We start from the raw sequence: 20,161 nt of genomic DNA, 5'->3' as shown, positions 1-20,161 counted from the left end.
TGTATAGATATATATATAGGCAGTACACACAGGAGCTGTATAGATATATATATCTATACAGCTCCTGTGTGTACTGCCTATATATATATATATCTATACAGCTCCTGTGTGTACTGCCTGTATATATATATATCTATACAGCTCCTGTGTGTACTGCCTATATATATATATATATATATATATATATATATACAGCTCCTGTGTGTACTGCCTGTATATATATATATCTATACAGCTCCTGTGTGTACTGCCTGTATATATATATATATCTATACAGCTCCTGTGTGTTCTGCCTTTATATATATATATATATCTATACAGCTCCTGTGTGTTCTGCCTTTATATATATATATATATATCTATACAGCTCCTGTGTGTACTGCCTGTATATATATCTATACAGCTCCTGTGTGTACTGCCTATATATATCTATACAGCTCCTGTGTGTACTGCCTATATATATCTATACAGCTCCTGTGTGTACTGCCTATATATATCTATACAGCTCCTGTGTGTACTGCCTGTATATATATATATCTATACAGCTCCTGTGTGTACTGCCTGTATATATATATATCTATACAGCTCCTGTGTGTACTGCCTGTATATATATATATCTATACAGCTCCTGTGTGTACTGCCTATATATATCTATACAGCTCCTGTGTGTACTGCCTGTATATATATATATATATATATATATCTATACAGCTCCTGTGTGTACTGCCTGTATATATATATATCTATACAGCTCCTGTGTGTACTGCCTATATATATCTATACAGCTCCTGTGTGTACTGCCTGTATATATCTATACAGCTCCTGTGTGTACTGCCTATATATATCTATACAGCTCCTGTGTGTACTGCCTGTATATATATCTATACAGCTCCTGTGTGTACTGCCTGTATATATATCTATACAGCTCCTGTGTGTACTGCCTGTATATATATATATCTATACAGCTCCTGTGTGTACTGCCTGTATATATATATCTATACAGCTCCTGTGTGTACTGCCTGTATATATATATATATATCTATACAGCTCCTGTGTGTACTGCCTGTATATATATATATATCTATACAGCTCCTGTGTGTACTGCCTGTATATATATATATATCTATACAGCTCCTGTGTGTACTGCCTATATATATATATATATATATATATATCTCTATACAGCTCCTGTGTGTACTGCCTGTATATATATATATCTATACAGCTCCTGTGTGTACTGCCTATATATATCTATACAGCTCCTGTGTGTACTGCCTGTATATATCTATACAGTTCCTGTGTGTACTGCCTATATATATCTATACAGCTCCTGTGTGTACTGCCTGTATATATATCTATACAGCTCCTGTGTGTACTGCCTGTATATATATCTATACAGCTCCTGTGTGTACTGCCTGTATATATATCTATACAGCTCCCGTGTGTACTGCCTGTATATATATATATCTATACAGCTCCTGTGTGTACTGCCTGTATATATATATATATCTATACAGCTCCTGTGTGTTCTGCCTTTATATATATATATATATATATCTATACAGCTCCTGTGTGTTCTGCCTTTATATATATCTATATCTATACAGCTCCTGTGTGTACTGCCTATATATATCTATACAGCTCCTGTGTGTACTGCCTATATATATATATATATATATATATATATATATATATATCTATACAGCTCCTGTGTGTACTGCCTGTATATATATATATATCTATACAGCTCCTGTGTGTACTGCCTATATATATCTATACAGCTCCTGTGTGTACTGCCTGTATATATCTATACAGTTCCTGTGTGTACTGCCTGTATATATATCTATACAGCTCCTGTGTGTACTGCCTGTATATATATCTATACAGCTCCTGTGTGTACTGCCTGTATATATATCTATACAGCTCCTGTGTGTACTGCCTGTATATATATCTATACAGCTCCTGTGTGTACTGCCTGTATATATATCTATACAGCTCCTGTGTGTACTGCCTGTATATATATATATCTATACAGCTCCTGTGTGTACTGCCTGTATATATATATATCTATACAGCTCCTGTGTGTACTGCCTGTATATATATATCTATACAGCTCCTGTGTGTACTGCCTGTATATATATATCTATACAGCTCCTGTGTACTGCCTGTATATATATCTATACAGCTCCTGTGTGTACTGCCTGTATATATATCTATACAGCTCCTGTGTGTACTGCCTGTATATATATCTATACAGCTCCTGTATGTACTGCCTGTATATATATATATCTATACAGCTCCTGTGTGTACTGCCTGTATCTATATCTATACAGCTCCTGTGTGTACTGCCTGTATCTATACAGCTCCTGTGTGTACTGCCTGTATCTATACAGCTCCTGTGTGTACTACCTGTATCTATACAGCTCCTGTGTGTACTGCCTGTATCTATACAGCTCCCGTGTGTACTGCCTGTATATATATCTATACAGCTCCCGTGTGTACTGCCTGTATATATATCTATACAGCTCCCGTGTGTACTGCCTATATATATATCTATACAGCTCCCGTGTGTACTGCCTGTATGTATATATATCTATACAGCTCCTGTGTGTACTGCCTGTATATATATCTATACAGCTCCTGTGTGTACTGCCTGTATATATATATAAATCTATACAGCTCCTGTGTGTACTGCCTGTATATATATCTATACAGCTCCTGTGTGTACTGCCTATCTATATATCTATACAGCTCCTGTGTGTACTGCCTGTCTATATATCTATACAGCTCCTGTGTGTACTGCCTGTCTATATATCTATACAGCTCCTGTGTGTACTGCCTGTATATATATATATCTATACAGCTCCTGTGTGTACTGCCTGTATATATATATATCTATACAGCTCCTGTGTGTTCTGCCTTTATATATATATCTATACAGCTCCTGTGTGTACTGCCTGTATATATATCTATACAGCTCCTGTGTGTACTGCCTGTATATATATCTATACAGCTCCTGTGTGTACTGCCTGTATGTATATATATCTATACAGCTCCTGTGTGTACTGCCTGTATATATATATCTATACAGCTCCTGTGTACTGCCTGTATATATATCTATACAGCTCCTGTGTGTACTGCCTGTATATATATCTATACAGCTCCTGTGTGTACTGCCTGTATATATATCTATACAGCTCCTGTATGTACTGCCTGTATATATATATATCTATACAGCTCCTGTGTGTACTGCCTGTATCTATATCTATACAGCTCCTGTGTGTACTGCCTGTATCTATACAGCTCCTGTGTGTACTGCCTGTATCTATACAGCTCCTGTGTGTACTACCTGTATCTATACAGCTCCTGTGTATACTGCCTGTATCTATACAGCTCCCGTGTGTACTGCCTGTATATATATCTATACAGCTCCCGTGTGTACTGCCTGTATATATATCTATACAGCTCCCGTGTGTACTGCCTATATATATATATCTATACAGCTCCTGTGTGTACTGCCTGTATATATATATATCTATACAGCTCCTGTGTGTTCTGCCTTTATATATATATCTATACAGCTCCTGTGTGTACTGCCTGTATATATATCTATACAGCTCCTGTGTGTACTGCCTGTATATATATCTATACAGCTCCTGTATGTACTGCCTGTATATATATATATCTATACAGCTCCTGTATGTACTGCCTGTATATATATATATCTATACAGCTCCTGTGTGTACTGCCTGTATCTATATCTATACAGCTCCTGTGTGTACTGCCTGTATCTATACAGCTCCTGTGTGTACTGCCTGTATCTATACAGCTCCTGTGTGTACTACCTGTATCTATACAGCTCCTGTGTGTACTGCCTGTATCTATACAGCTCCCGTGTGTACTGCCTGTATATATATCTATACAGCTCCCGTGTGTACTGCCTGTATATATATCTATACAGCTCCCGTGTGTACTGCCTATATATATATCTATACAGCTCCCGTGTGTACTGCCTGTATGTATATATATCTATACAGCTCCTGTGTGTACTGCCTGTATATATATCTATACAGCTCCTGTGTGTACTGCCTGTATATATATATAAATCTATACAGCTCCTGTGTGTACTGCCTGTATATATATCTATACAGCTCCTGTGTGTACTGCCTATCTATATATCTATACAGCTCCTGTGTGTACTGCCTGTATATATATATATCTATACAGCTCCTGTGTGTTCTGCCTTTATATATATATCTATACAGCTCCTGTGTGTACTGCCTGTATATATATCTATACAGCTCCTGTGTGTACTGCCTGTATATATATCTATACAGCTCCTGTGTGTACTGCCTGTATGTATATATATCTATACAGCTCCTGTGTGTACTGCCTGTATATATATATATCTATACAGCTCCTGTGTACTGCCTGTATATATATCTATACAGCTCCTGTGTGTACTGCCTGTATATATATCTATACAGCTCCTGTGTGTACTGCCTGTATATATATCTATACAGCTCCTGTATGTACTGCCTGTATATATATATATCTATACAGCTCCTGTGTGTACTGCCTGTATCTATATCTATACAGCTCCTGTGTGTACTGCCTGTATCTATACAGCTCCTGTGTGTACTGCCTGTATCTATACAGCTCCTGTGTGTACTACCTGTATCTATACAGCTCCTGTGTATACTGCCTGTATCTATACAGCTCCCGTGTGTACTGCCTGTATATATATCTATACAGCTCCCGTGTGTACTGCCTGTATATATATCTATACAGCTCCCGTGTGTACTGCCTGTATATATATCTATACAGCTCCTGTGTGTACTGCCTGTATGTATATAAATCTATACAGCTCCTGTGTGTACTGCCTGTATATATATCTATACAGCTCCTGTGTGTACTGCCTATCTATATATCTATACAGCTCCTGTGTGTACTGCCTGTATATATATCTATACAGCTCCTGTGTGTACTGCCTGTATATATATCTATACAGCTCCTGTGTGTACTGCCTGTATATATATATATCTATACAGCTCCTGTGTGTACTGCCTGTATATATATATATCTATACAGCTCCTGTGTGTTCTGCGTATATATATATATCTATACAGCTCCTGTGTGTACTGCCTGTATATATATCTATACAGCTCCTGTGTGTACTGCCTGTATATATATCTATACAGCTCCTGTGTGTACTGCCTGTATATATATCTATACAGCTCCTGTGTGTACTGCCTGTATGTATATATATCTATACAGCTCCTGTGTGTACTGCCTGTATATATATATATCTATACAGCTCCTGTGTGTACTGCCTGTATATATATATATATATCTATACAGCTCCTGTGTGTTCTGCCTTTATATATATATATATATCTATACAGCTCCTGTGTGTTCTGCCTTTATATATATATATATATCTATACAGCTCCCGTGTGTACTGCCTGTATATATATCTATACAGCTCCCGTGTGTACTGCCTGTATGTATATATATCTATACAGCTCCTGTGTGTACTGCCTGTATCTATACAGCTCCTGTGTGTACTGCCTGTATCTATACAGCTCCTGTGTGTACTGCCTGTATCTATACAGCTCCTGTGTGTACTGCCTGTATCTATACAGCTCCTGTGTGTACTGCCTGTATCTATACAGCTCCTGTGTGTACTGCCTGTATCTATACAGCTCCTGTGTGTACTGCCTGTATCTATACAGCTCCTGTGTGTACTGCCTGTATCTATACAGCTCCTGTGTGTACTGCCTGTATCTATACAGCTCCTGTGTGTACTGCCTGTATCTATACAGCTCCTGTGTGTACTGCCTGTATCTATACAGCTCCTGTGTGTACTGCCTGTATCTATACAGCTCCTGTGTGTACTGCCTGTATCTATACAGCTCCTGTGTGTACTGCCTGTATCTATACAGCTCCTGTGTGTACTGCCTGTATCTATACAGCTCCTGTGTGTACTGCCTGTATCTATACAGCTCCTGTGTGTACTGCCTGTATCTATACAGCTCCTGTGTGTACTGCCTGTATCTATACAGCTCCTGTGTGTACTGCCTGTATCTATACAGCTCCTGTGTGTACTGCCTGTATCTATACAGCTCCTGTGTGTACTGCCTGTATCTATACAGCTCCTGTGTGTACTGCCTGTATCTATACAGCTCCTGTGTGTACTGCCTGTATCTATACAGCTCCTGTGTGTACTGCCTGTATCTATACAGCTCCTGTGTGTACTGCCTGTATCTATACAGCTCCTGTGTGTACTGCCTGTATCTATACAGCTCCTGTGTGTACTGCCTGTATCTATACAGCTCCTGTGTGTACTGCCTGTATCTATACAGCTCCTGTGTGTACTGCCTGTATCTATACAGCTCCTGTGTGTACTGCCTGTATCTATACAGCTCCTGTGTGTACTGCCTGTATCTATACAGCTCCTGTGTGTACTGCCTGTATCTATACAGCTCCTGTGTGTACTGCCTGTATCTATACAGCTCCTGTGTGTACTGCCTGTATCTATACAGCTCCTGTGTGTACTGCCTGTATCTATACAGCTCCTGTGTGTACTGCCTGTATCTATACAGCTCCTGTGTGTACTGCCTGTATCTATACAGCTCCTGTGTGTACTGCCTGTATCTATACAGCTCCTGTGTGTACTGCCTGTATCTATACAGCTCCTGTGTGTACTGCCTGTATCTATACAGCTCCTGTGTGTACTGCCTGTATCTATACAGCTCCTGTGTGTACTGCCTGTATCTATACAGCTCCTGTGTGTACTGCCTGTATCTATACAGCTCCTGTGTGTACTGCCTGTATCTATACAGCTCCTGTGTGTACTGCCTGTATCTATACAGCTCCTGTGTGTACTGCCTGTATCTATACAGCTCCTGTGTGTACTGCCTGTATCTATACAGCTCCTGTGTGTACTGCCTGTATCTATACAGCTCCTGTGTGTACTGCCTGTATCTATACAGCTCCTGTGTGTACTGCCTGTATCTATACAGCTCCTGTGTGTACTGCCTGTATCTATACAGCTCCTGTGTGTACTGCCTGTATCTATACAGCTCCTGTGTGTACTGCCTGTATCTATACAGCTCCTGTGTGTACTGCCTGTATCTATACAGCTCCTGTGTGTACTGCCTGTATCTATACAGCTCCTGTGTGTACTGCCTGTATCTATACAGCTCCTGTGTGTACTGCCTGTATCTATACAGCTCCTGTGTGTACTGCCTGTATCTATACAGCTCCTGTGTGTACTGCCTGTATCTATACAGCTCCTGTGTGTACTGCCTGTATCTATACAGCTCCTGTGTGTACTGCCTGTATCTATACAGCTCCTGTGTGTACTGCCTGTATCTATACAGCTCCTGTGTGTACTGCCTGTATCTATACAGCTCCTGTGTGTACTGCCTGTATCTATACAGCTCCTGTGTGTACTGCCTGTATCTATACAGCTCCTGTGTGTACTGCCTGTATCTATACAGCTCCTGTGTGTACTGCCTGTATCTATACAGCTCCTGTGTGTACTGCCTGTATCTATACAGCTCCTGTGTGTACTGCCTGTATCTATACAGCTCCTGTGTGTACTGCCTGTATCTATACAGCTCCTGTGTGTACTGCCTGTATCTATACAGCTCCTGTGTGTACTGCCTGTATCTATACAGCTCCTGTGTGTACTGCCTGTATCTATACAGCTCCTGTGTGTACTGCCTGTATCTATACAGCTCCTGTGTGTACTGCCTGTATCTATACAGCTCCTGTGTGTACTGCCTGTATCTATACAGCTCCTGTGTGTACTGCCTGTATCTATACAGCTCCTGTGTGTACTGCCTGTATCTATACAGCTCCTGTGTGTACTGCCTGTATCTATACAGCTCCTGTGTGTACTGCCTGTATCTATACAGCTCCTGTGTGTACTGCCTGTATCTATACAGCTCCTGTGTGTACTGCCTGTATCTATACAGCTCCTGTGTGTACTGCCTGTATCTATACAGCTCCTGTGTGTACTGCCTGTATATATATATCTATACAGCTCCTGTGTGTACTGCATAGATAGATAGATAGATAGATATACAGGCAGTACACACAGGAGCTGTATAGATATATATACATACAGGCAGTACACACAGGAGCTGTATAGATATATATACATACAGGCAGTACACACAGGAGCTGTATAGATATATATACAGGCAGTACACACAGGAGCTGTATAGATATATATACAGGCAGTACACACAGGAGCTGTATAGATATATATACAGGCAGTACACACAGGAGCTGTATAGATATATATACAGGCAGTACACACAGGAGCTGTATAGATATATATACAGGCAGTACACACAGGAGCTGTATAGATATATATACAGGCAGTACACACAGGAGCTGTATAGATATATATACAGGCAGTACACACAGGAGCTGTATAGATATATATACAGGCAGTACACACAGGAGCTGTATAGATATATATACAGGCAGTACACACAGGAGCTGTACAGATATATATACAGGCAGTACACACAGGAGCTGTACAGATATATATACAGGCAGTACACACAGGAGCTGTATAGATATATATACAGGCAGTACACACAGGAGCTGTATAGATATATATACAGGCAGTACACACAGGAGCTGTATAGATATATATACAGGCAGTACACACAGGAGCTGTATAGATATATATACAGGCAGTACACACAGGAGCTGTATAGATATATATACAGGCAGTACACACAGGAGCTGTATAGATATATATACAGGCAGTACACACAGGAGCTGTATAGATATATATACAGGCAGTACACACAGGAGCTGTATAGATATATATATAGGCAGTACACACAGGAGCTGTATAGATATATATATATATAGGCAGTACACACAGGAGCTGTATAGATATATATATATATACAGGCAGTACACACAGGAGCTGTATAGATATATATATATATACAGGCAGTACACACAGGAGCTGTATAGATATATATATATATATATATATATAGGCAGTACACACAGGAGCTGTATAGATATATACAGGCATTACACAGGAGCTGTATAGATATATATATATACAGGCAGTACACACAGGAGCTGTATAGATATATACAGGCAGTACACACAGGAGCTGTATAGATATATACAGGCAGTACACACAGGAGCTGTATAGATATATATACAGGCAGTACACACAGGAGCTGTATAGATATAGATACAGGCAGTACACAGGAGCTGTATAGATATAGACACAGGCAGTACACAGGAGCTGTATAGATATAGACACAGGCAGTACACACAGGAGCTGTATAGATATAGATACAGGCAGTGCACACAGGAGCTGTATAGATATATATACAGGCAGTACACACAGGAGCTGTATAGATATATATACAGGCAGTACACAGGAGCTGTATAGATATATATATATACAGGCAGTACACACGGGAGCTGTATAGATATATATACATACAGGCAGTACAGACAGGAGCTGTATAGATATATATACATACAGGCAGTACAGACAGGAGCTGTATAGATATATATACAGGGAGTACACACAGGAGCTGTATAGATATATATATACAGGCAGTACACACGGGAGCTGTATAGATATATATATACAGGCAGTACACACAGGAGCTGTATAGATATATATACAGGCAGTACACACAGGAGCTGTATAGATATATATACAGGCAGTACACACAGGAGCTGTATAGATATATATATATAGGCAGTACACACAGGAGCTGTATAGATATATATATATAGGCAGTACACACAGGAGCTGTATAGATATATATATATACAGGCAGTACACACAGGAGCTGTATAGATATATATATATATACAGGCAGTACACACAGGAGCTGTATAGATATATACAGGCAGTACACACAGGAGCTGTATAGATATATACAGGCAGTACACACAGGAGCTGTATAGATATATACAGGCAGTACACACAGGAGCTGTATAGATATATATACAGGCAGTACACACAGGAGCTGTATAGATATATATACAGGCAGTACACACAGGAGCTGTATAGATATAGATACAGGCAGTACACACAGGAGCTGTATAGATATATATATATATATATACACAGGCAGTACACACGGGAGCTGTATAGATATATATACATACAAGCAGTACAGACAGGAGCTGTATAGATATATATACAGGCAGTACACACGGGAGCTGTATAGATATATATACATACAGGCAGTACAGACAGGAGCTGTATAGATATATATACAGGGAGTACACACAGGAGCTGTATAGATATATATACAGGCAGTACACACGGGAGCTGTATAGATATATATATATATACAGGCAGTACACACAGGAGCTGTATAGATATATATACAGGCAGTACACACAGGAGCTGTATAGATATATATACATACAGGCAGTGCACACAGGAGCTGTATAGATATATATACATACAGGCAGTGCACACAGGAGCTGTATAGATATATATACATACAGGCAGTGCACACAGGAGCTGTATAGATATATATACATACAGGTAGTACACACAGGAGCTTGTATAGATATATATACATACAGGCAGTACACAGGAGCTGTATAGATATATATACAGGCAGTGCACACAGGAGCTGTATAGATATATATATACAGGCAGTACACACAGGAGCTGTATAGATATATATATATATAGGCAGTACACACAGGAGCTGTATAGATATATATACAGGCAGTACACACAGGAGCTGTATAGATATATATATACAGGCAGTACACACAGGAGCTGTATAGATATATATATATAGGCAGTACACACAGGAGCTGTATAGATATATATACAGGCAGTACACACAGGAGCTGTATAGATATATATATACAGGCAGTACACACAGGAGCTGTATAGATATATATACAGGCAGTACACACAGGAGCTGTACAGATATATATATAGGCAGTACACACAGGAGCTGTATAGATATATATATACAGGCAGTACACACAGGAGCTGTATAGATATATATATATATATATATAGGCAGTACACACAGGAGCTGTATAGATATATATACAGGCAGTACACACAGGAGCTGTATAGATATATATATACAGGCAGTACACACAGGAGCTGTATAGATATATATACAGGCAGTACACACAGGAGCTGTATAGATATATATATACAGGCAGTACACACAGGAGCTGTATAGATATATATATACAGGCAGTACACACAGGAGCTGTATAGATATATATACAGGCAGTACACACAGGAGCTGTATAGATATATATACAGGCAGTACACACAGGAGCTGTATAGATATATATACAGGCAGTACACACAGGAGCTGTATAGATATATATACAGGCAGTACACACAGGAGCTGTATAGATATATATATATAGGCAGTACACACAGGAGCTGTATAGATATAGATACAGGCAGTACACACAGGAGCTGTATAGATATATATATATATACAGGCAGTACACACAGGAGCTGTATAGATATATATATACAGGCAGTACACACAGGAGCTGTATAGATATATATATATATATATATATATATATATACACAGGCAGTACACACAGGAGCTGTATAGATATATATACAGGCAGTACACACAGGAGCTGTATAGATATATATATACAGGCAGTACACACAGGAGCTGTATAGATATAGATACAGGCAGTACACACAGGAGCTGTATAGATATATATATATAGGCAGTACACACAGGAGCTGTATAGATATATATATACAGGCAGTACACACAGGAGTTTTATAGATATATATACAGGCAGTACACACAGGAGCTGTATAGATATATATATACAGGCAGTACACACAGGAGCTGTATAGATATATATATACAGGCAGTACACACAGGAGCTGTATAGATATATATATACAGGCAGTACACACAGGAGCTGTATAGATATATATATACAGGCAGTACACACAGGAGCTGTATAGATATATACAGGCAGTACACACAGGAGCTGTATAGATATATATATACAGGCAGTACACAGGAGCTGTATAGATATATATACAGGCAGTACACACAGGAGCTGTATAGATATATATATACAGGCAGTACACACAGGAGCTGTATAGATATATACAGGCAGTACACACAGGAGCTGTATAGATATATATATACAGGCAGTACACACAGGAGCTGTATAGATATATATATACAGGCAGTACACACAGGAGCTGTATAGATATATATATAGGCAGTACACACAGGAGCTGTATAGATATATATATATATATAGGCAGTACACACAGGAGCTGTATAGATATAGATACAGGCAGTACACACAGGAGCTGTATAGATATATATATACAGGCAGTACACACAGGAGCTGTATAGATATATATATACAGGCAGTACACACAGGAGCTGTATAGATATATATATACAGGCAGTACACACAGGAGCTGTATAGAGATATATATACAGGCAGTACACACAGGAGCTGTATAGAGATATATATATATAGGCAGTACACACAGGAGCTGTATAGATATATATATATACAGGCAGTACACACAGGAGCTGTATAGATATATATATATATATAGGCAGTACACACAGGAGCTGTATAGATATATATATATATAGGCAGTACACACAGGAGCTGTATAGATATATATACAGGCAGTACACACAGGAGCTGTATAGATATATATATATATAGGCAGTACACACAGGAGCTGTATAGATATATATATATACAGGCAGTACACACAGGAGCTGTATAGATATATATATATATATAGGCAGTACACACAGGAGCTGTATAGATATATATATATACAGGCAGTACACACAGGAGCTGTATAGATATATATATATACAGGCAGTACACACAGGAGCTGTATAGATATATATATATATATAGGCAGTACACACAGGAGCTGTATAGATATAGATACAGGCAGTACACACAGGAGCTGTATAGATATATATATATATATATAGGCAGTACACACAGGAGCTGTATAGATATATATATACAGGCAGTGCACACAGGAGCTGTATAGATATATATATATACAGGCAGTACACAGGAGCTGTATAGATATATATACAGGCAGTACACACAGGAGCTGTATAGATATATATATACAGGCAGTGCACACAGGAGCTGTATAGATATATACACAGGCAGTGCACACAGGAGCTGTATAGATATATACACAGGCAGTACACACAGGAGCTGTATAGATATATATATAGGCAGTACACACAGGAGCTGTATAGATATATATATATACAGGCAGTGCACACAGGAGCTGTATAGATAGATAGATAGATATATATATACAGGCAGTACACACAGGAGCTGTATAGATAGATAGATAGATATATATATATAGGCAGTACACACAGGAGCTGTATAGATATATATATATAGGCAGTACACACAGGAGCTGTATAGATATATATATACAGGCAGTACACACAGGAGCTGTATAGATATATATATATAGGCAGTACACACAGGAGCTGTATAGATATATATATATAGGCAGTACACACAGGAGCTGTATAGATATATATATATAGGCAGTACACACAGGAGCTGTATAGATATATATATATAGGCAGTACACAGGAGCAGTATAGATATATATACAGGCAGTACACACAGGAGCTGTATAGATATATATACAGGCAGTACACACAGGAGCTGTATAGATATATATACAGGCAGTACACACAGGAGCAGTATAGATATATATATATAGGCAGTACACAGGAGCAGTATAGATATATATACAGGCAGTACACACAGGAGCTGTATAGATATATATACAGGCAGTACACACAGGAGCTGTATAGATATATATACAGGCAGTACACACAGGAGCTGTATAGATATATATATACAGGCAGTACACACAGGAGCTGTATAGATATATATATACAGGCAGTACACACAGGAGCTGTATAGATATATATATAGGCAGTACACACGGGAGCTGTATAGATATATATATATATATATAGGCAGTACACACAGGAGCTGTATAGATATATATATATATACAGGCAGTACACACAGGAGCTGTATAGATATATATATAGGCAGTACACACAGGAGCTGTATAGATATATATATACAGGCAGTACACACAGGAGCTGTATAGATATATATATAGGCAGTACACACAGGAGCTGTATAGATATATATATACAGGCAGTACACACAGGAGCTGTATAGATATATATACAGGCAGTACACACAGGAGCTGTATAGATATATATACAGGCAGTACACACAGGAGCTGTATAGATATATATATACAGGCAGTACACACAGGAGCTGTATAGATATATATATACAGGCAGTACACACAGGAGCTGTATAGATATATATATAGGCAGTACACACGGGAGCTGTATAGATATATATATATATATATATAGGCAGTACACACAGGAGCTGTATAGATATATATATATATACAGGCAGTACACACAGGAGCTGTATAGATATATATATAGGCAGTACACACAGGAGCTGTATAGATATATATATACAGGCAGTACACACAGGAGCTGTATAGATATATATACAGGCAGTACACACAGGAGCTGTATAGATAGATAGATATATATATATATATATACAGGCAGTACACACAGGAGCTGTATAGATATATATATATAGGCAGTACACACGGGTGCGGTTTGGCCGCGGCAGTCTCGATCGTACTCACACAGGCTCAGCAGCACGGTCAGCCTCCCGATCATTCCTCCGGTTGCCGTCGCCATCTCTAAAGGTTTCGGTTGAACAGGGAATGTAGGAACAAACAAGTTTCTAAGCCCCGCCCTGTGATGTCACAGACACCTGCCTCACCTTGACAGAGGCGTGCCGCTGATTGGTCACCATTGTCTTTGTTATCGCCCTGATTGGACAGTTCTCCTGCCGCTCACATAGTCTCTCAGGTAAGGCAGTGGCCCCGCCCTGCTGACGGATGCCGGGAAGTTTCTCCAAGGCGGCTTGTCATCAGGTATCGGTGGGCGGAGCCTAAGAGTACACAGACTCCTCCCTGCGGCCTCATAGCTATCGGAACTAGAGGGCTCACCACCCTGCACAGGAGGGGACAGAGCTCTCACCACCCTGCACAGGACGGGACAGAGCTCACACCACCCTGCACAGGAGGGGACAGAGCTCACACCACCCTGCACAGGAGGGGACAGAGCTCACACCACCCTGCACAGGAGGGGACTGCGCTCACACCACCCTGCACAGGAGGGGACTGGCTCACACCACCCTGCACAGGAGGGGACTGCGCTCACACCACCCTGCACAGGAGGGGACAGAGCTCTCACCACCCTGCACAGGAGGGGACAGAGCTCTCACCACCCTGCACAGGAGGGGACAGAGCTCACACCACCCTGCACAGGAGGGGACAGAGCTCACACCACCCTGCACAGGAGGGGACAGAGCTCACACCACCCTGCACAGGAGGGGACTGCGCTCACACCACCCTGCACAGGAGGGGACTGCGCTCACACCACCCTGCACAGGAGGGGACAGAGCTCTCACCACCCTGCACAGGAGGGGACAGAGCTCTCACCACCCTGCACAGGAGGGGACAGAGCTCTCACCACCCTGCACAGGAGGGGACAGAGCTCTCACCACCCTGCACAGGAGGGGACAGAGCTGTCACCACCCTGCACAGGAGGGGACAGAGCTGTCACCACCCTGCACAGGAGGGGACAGAGCTGTCACCACCCTGCACAGGAGGGGACAGAGCTCTCACTACCCTGCACAGGAGGGGACAAAGCTCACACCACCCTGCACAGTAGGGAGCAGAGCTCACACCACCCTGCACAGGAGGGGACAGAGCTCACACCACCCTGCACAGGAGGGGACAGAGCTCACACCACCCTGCACAGGAGGGGACAGAGCTCTCACCACCCTGCACAGGAGGGGACAGAGCTCTCACCACCCTGCACAGGAGGGGACAGAGCTCTCACTACCCTGCACAGGATTGGACAAAGCTCACACCACCCTGCACAGGGGGGACAGAGCTCACACCACCCTGCACCCGACGGGACAGAGCTCACACCATCCTGCACAGTAGAGGACAGAGCTCACACCACCCTGCACAGGAGGGGACAGAGCTCACACCACCCTGCACAGGAGGGGACTGAGCTCACACCACCCTGCACTTGACGGGACAGAGCTCACACCACCCTGCACAGGAGGGGACAGAGCGCTCACCACCCTGCACAGGAGGGGACTGAGGTCACACCACCCTGCACAGGAGGGGACTGAGGTCACACCACCCTGCACAGGAGGGGACTGAGGTCACACCACCCTGCACAGGAGGGGACTGAGGTCACACCACCCTGCACAGGAGGGGACTGAGGTCACACCACCGTGCACAGGAGGGGACTGGGTTCACACCACCCTGCACAGGAGGGGATAGAGCTCTCACCACCCTGCACAGGAGGGGACAGACCTCTCACTACCCTGCACAGGATTGGACAAAGCTCACACCACCCTGCACAGGAGGGAGCAGAGCTCACACCACCCTGCACAGGAGGGGACAGAGCTCACACCACCCTGCACGGGAGGGGACGAGAGTCACACCACCCTGCACAGGAGGGGACAGAGCTCACACCACCCTGCACAGGAGGGGACAGAGCTCACACCACCCTGCACAGGAGGGGACAGAGCTCTCACCACCCTGCACAGGAGGGGAACAGAGCTCACACCAGCCTGCACACGACGGGACAGCTCTCACACCACCCTGCACAGGAGGGGACTGAGCTCACACCACCCTGCACAGGAGGGGACTGAGCTCACACCACCCTGCACAGGAGGGGACTGAGCTCACACCACCCTGCACAGGAGGGGACTGAGCTCACACCACCCTGCACAGGAGGGGACTGAGCTCACACCACCCTGCACAGGAGGGAACAGAGCGCTCACCACCCTGCACAGGAGGGGACAGTGCGCTCACCACCCTGCACAGGAGGGGACAGAGCGCTCACCACCCTGCACAGGAGGGGACAGAGCGCTCACCACCCTGCACAGGAGGGGACTGAGCTCACACCACCCTGTACAGGAGCGGACTGAGCTCACACCACCCTGCACAGGATAGGACTGAGGTCACACCACCCTGCACAGGAGGGGACTGAGCTCACACCACCCTGCACAGGAGGGGACAGAGCTCACACCACCCTGCACACGACGGGACAGAGCTCACACCATCCTGCACAGTAGAGGACAGCGCTTACACCACCCTGCACAGGAGGGGACTGAGCTCTCACCACCCTGCACAGGAGGGGACAGAGCGCTCACCACCCTGCACAGGAGGGGACAGAGCGCTCACCACCCTGCACAGGAGGGGACAGAGCTCACACAACCCTGCACATGAGGGGGACAGAGCTCACACCACCCTGCACACGACGGGACAGAGCTCACACCATCCTGCACAGTAGAGGACAGAGCTCACACCACCCTGCACAGGAGGGGACGGAGCTCTCACCACCCTGCACAGGAGGGGACAGAGCTCACACCACCCTGCACAGGAGGGGACTGGGCTCACACCACCCTGCACAGGAGGGGACGGAGCTCTCACCACCCTGCACAGGAGGGGACGGAGCTCTCACCACCCTGCACAGGAGGGGACGGAGCTCTCACCACCCTGCACAGGAGGGGACGGAGCTCTCACCACCCTGCACAGGAGGGGACAGAGCTCTCACCACCCTGCACAGGAGGGGACGGAGCTCTCACCACCCTGCACAGGAGGGGACGGAGCTCTCACCACCCTGCACAGGAGGGGACAGAGCTCTCACCACCCTGCACAGGAGGGGACAGAGCTCTCACCACCCTGCACAGGAGGGGACAGAGCTCTCACTACCCTGCACAGGATTGGACAAAGCTCACACCACCCTGCACAGGAGGGGACAGAGCTCACACCACCCTGCACAGGAGGGGACAGAGCTCACACCACCCTGCACAGGAGGGGACAGAGCTCACACCACCCTGCACATGAGGGGGACAGAGCTCACACCACCCTGCACATGAGGGGGACAGATCTCACACCACCCTGCACACGACGGGACAGAGCTCACACCATCCTGCAGAGTAGAGGACAGAGCTCACACCACCCTGCACAGGAGGGGACTGAGCTCACACCACCCTGCACAGGAGGGGACTGAGCTCACACCACCCTGCACAGGAGGGGACTGAGCTCACACCACCCTGCACAGGAGGGGACTGAGCTCACATCCCCCTGCACAAGAGGGGACAGAGCGCTCACCACCCTGCACAGGAGGGGACAGAGCTCTCACCACCCTGCACAGGAGGGGACAGAGCTCTCACCACCCTGCACAGGAGGGGACAGAGCTCTCACCACCCTGCACAGGATTGGACAAAGCTCACACCACCCTGCACAGGAGGGGACAGAGCTCACACCACCCTGCACAGGAGGGGACAGAGCTCACACCACCCTGCACAGGAGGGGACAGAGCTCACACCACCCTGCACATGAGGGGGACAGAGCGCTCACCACCTTGCACAGGAGGGGACAGAGTTCTCACCACCCTGCACAGGAGGGGACAGAGCTCTCACCACCCTACACAGGAGGGGACAGAGCCCTCACCACCCTGCACAGGAGGGGACAGAGCCCTCACCACCCTGCACAGGAGGGGACAGAGCCCTCACCACCCTGCACCGGAGGGGACAGGGCGCTCACCACCCTGCACAAGAGATGACAGAGCTCACACCACCCTGCACAGGAGGGGACAGAGCTCTCACCACCCTGCACAGGAGGGGACAGAGCTCTCACCACCCTGCACAGGAGGGGACAGAGCTCACACCACCCTGCACACGACTGGACAGAGCTCACACCACCCTGCACAGGAGAGGACAGAGCTCACACCACCCTGCCCAGGAGAATACAGAGCTCTCACCACCCTGCACAGGAGGGGACTGAGCTCACACCACCCTGCACAGGAGGGGATTGAGCTCACACCACCCTGCACAGGAGGGGACTGAGCTCACACCACCCTGCACAGGAGGGGACAGAGCGCTCACCACCCTGCACAGGAGGGGACAGAGCTCTCACCACCCTGCGCAGGAGGGGACAGAGCTCACACCACCCTGCACTGGAGGGGATAGAGCTCTCACCACCCTGCACAGGATGGGACAGAGTTCTCACTACCCTGCACAGGATTGGACAAAGCTCACACCACCCTGCACAGGAGGGAGCAGAGCTCACACCACCCTGCACAGGAGGGGACAGAGCTCACACCACCCTGCACATGAGGGGAACAGAGCTCACACCACCCTGCACAGGAGGGGACAGAGCTCACACCACCCTGCACAGGAGGGGACAGAGCTCACACCACCTTGCACAGGAGAGGACAGGGTGCTCACCACCCTGCACAGGAGGGGACAGAGCTCTCACCACCCTGCACAGGAGGGGACAGAGCTCACACCATCCTACACAGGAGGGGACTGAGCTCACACCACCCTGCACAGGAGGGGACTGAGCTCACACCACCCTGCACAGGAGGGGACTGAGCTCACATCCCCCTGCACAAGAGGGGACAGAGCTCACACCACCCTGCACACGACGGGACAGAGCTCACACCATCCTGCACAGTAGAGGACAGAGCGCTCACCACCCTGCACAGGAGGGGACAGAGCGCTCACCACCCTGCACAGGAGGGGACAGAGCTCACACCACCCTGCACAGGAGGGGACGGAGCTCACACCACCCTGCACAGGAGGGGATGGAGCACTCACCAACCTGCACAGGAGGGGACAGAGCTCACACCACCCTGCACAGGAGGGGACTGGGCTCACACCACCCTGCACAGGAGGGGACTGGGCTCACACCACCCTGCACAGGAGGGGACGGAGCTCTCACCACCCTGCACAGGAGGGGACGGAGCTCTCACCACCCTGCACAGGAGGGGACGGAGCTCTCACCACCCTGCACAGGAGGGGACGGAGCTCTCACCACCCTGCACAGGAGGGGACGGAGCTCTCACCACCCTGCACAGGAGGGGACGGAGCTCTCACCACCCTGCACAGGAGTGGACAGAGCTCTCACCACCCTGCACAGGAGGGGACAGAGCTCTCA

The 20,161-nt window shown here is 45.3% G+C and overlaps 1 protein-coding gene across 1 annotated transcript in view; it reads right to left on the bottom strand.

The window, feature by feature from the left end:
* Positions 1 to 14,922, bottom strand: part of F11R (F11 receptor) — a 31,685-nt gene extending 16,763 nt beyond the window's left edge. The window contains exon 1 of the mRNA XM_073637176.1: positions 14,768 to 14,922. Within this exon, the coding sequence (XP_073493277.1) occupies positions 14,768 to 14,822 (55 nt within the window). The 5' untranslated portion in view covers positions 14,823 to 14,922. The remainder of the gene's footprint in view (positions 1 to 14,767) is intronic.
* Positions 14,923 to 20,161: the final 5,239 nt, after the last annotated feature.

The sequence above is a fragment of the Phyllobates terribilis genome, unplaced genomic scaffold (genome assembly GCF_046119375.1).
Source record: "Phyllobates terribilis strain yellow unplaced genomic scaffold, ASM4611937v1 Scaffold_6__1_contigs__length_29720123, whole genome shotgun sequence".
Taxonomy (NCBI): Eukaryota; Metazoa; Chordata; class Amphibia; order Anura; family Dendrobatidae; genus Phyllobates; species Phyllobates terribilis.
This window is presented reverse-complemented; position numbering and strand designations above follow the sequence as displayed.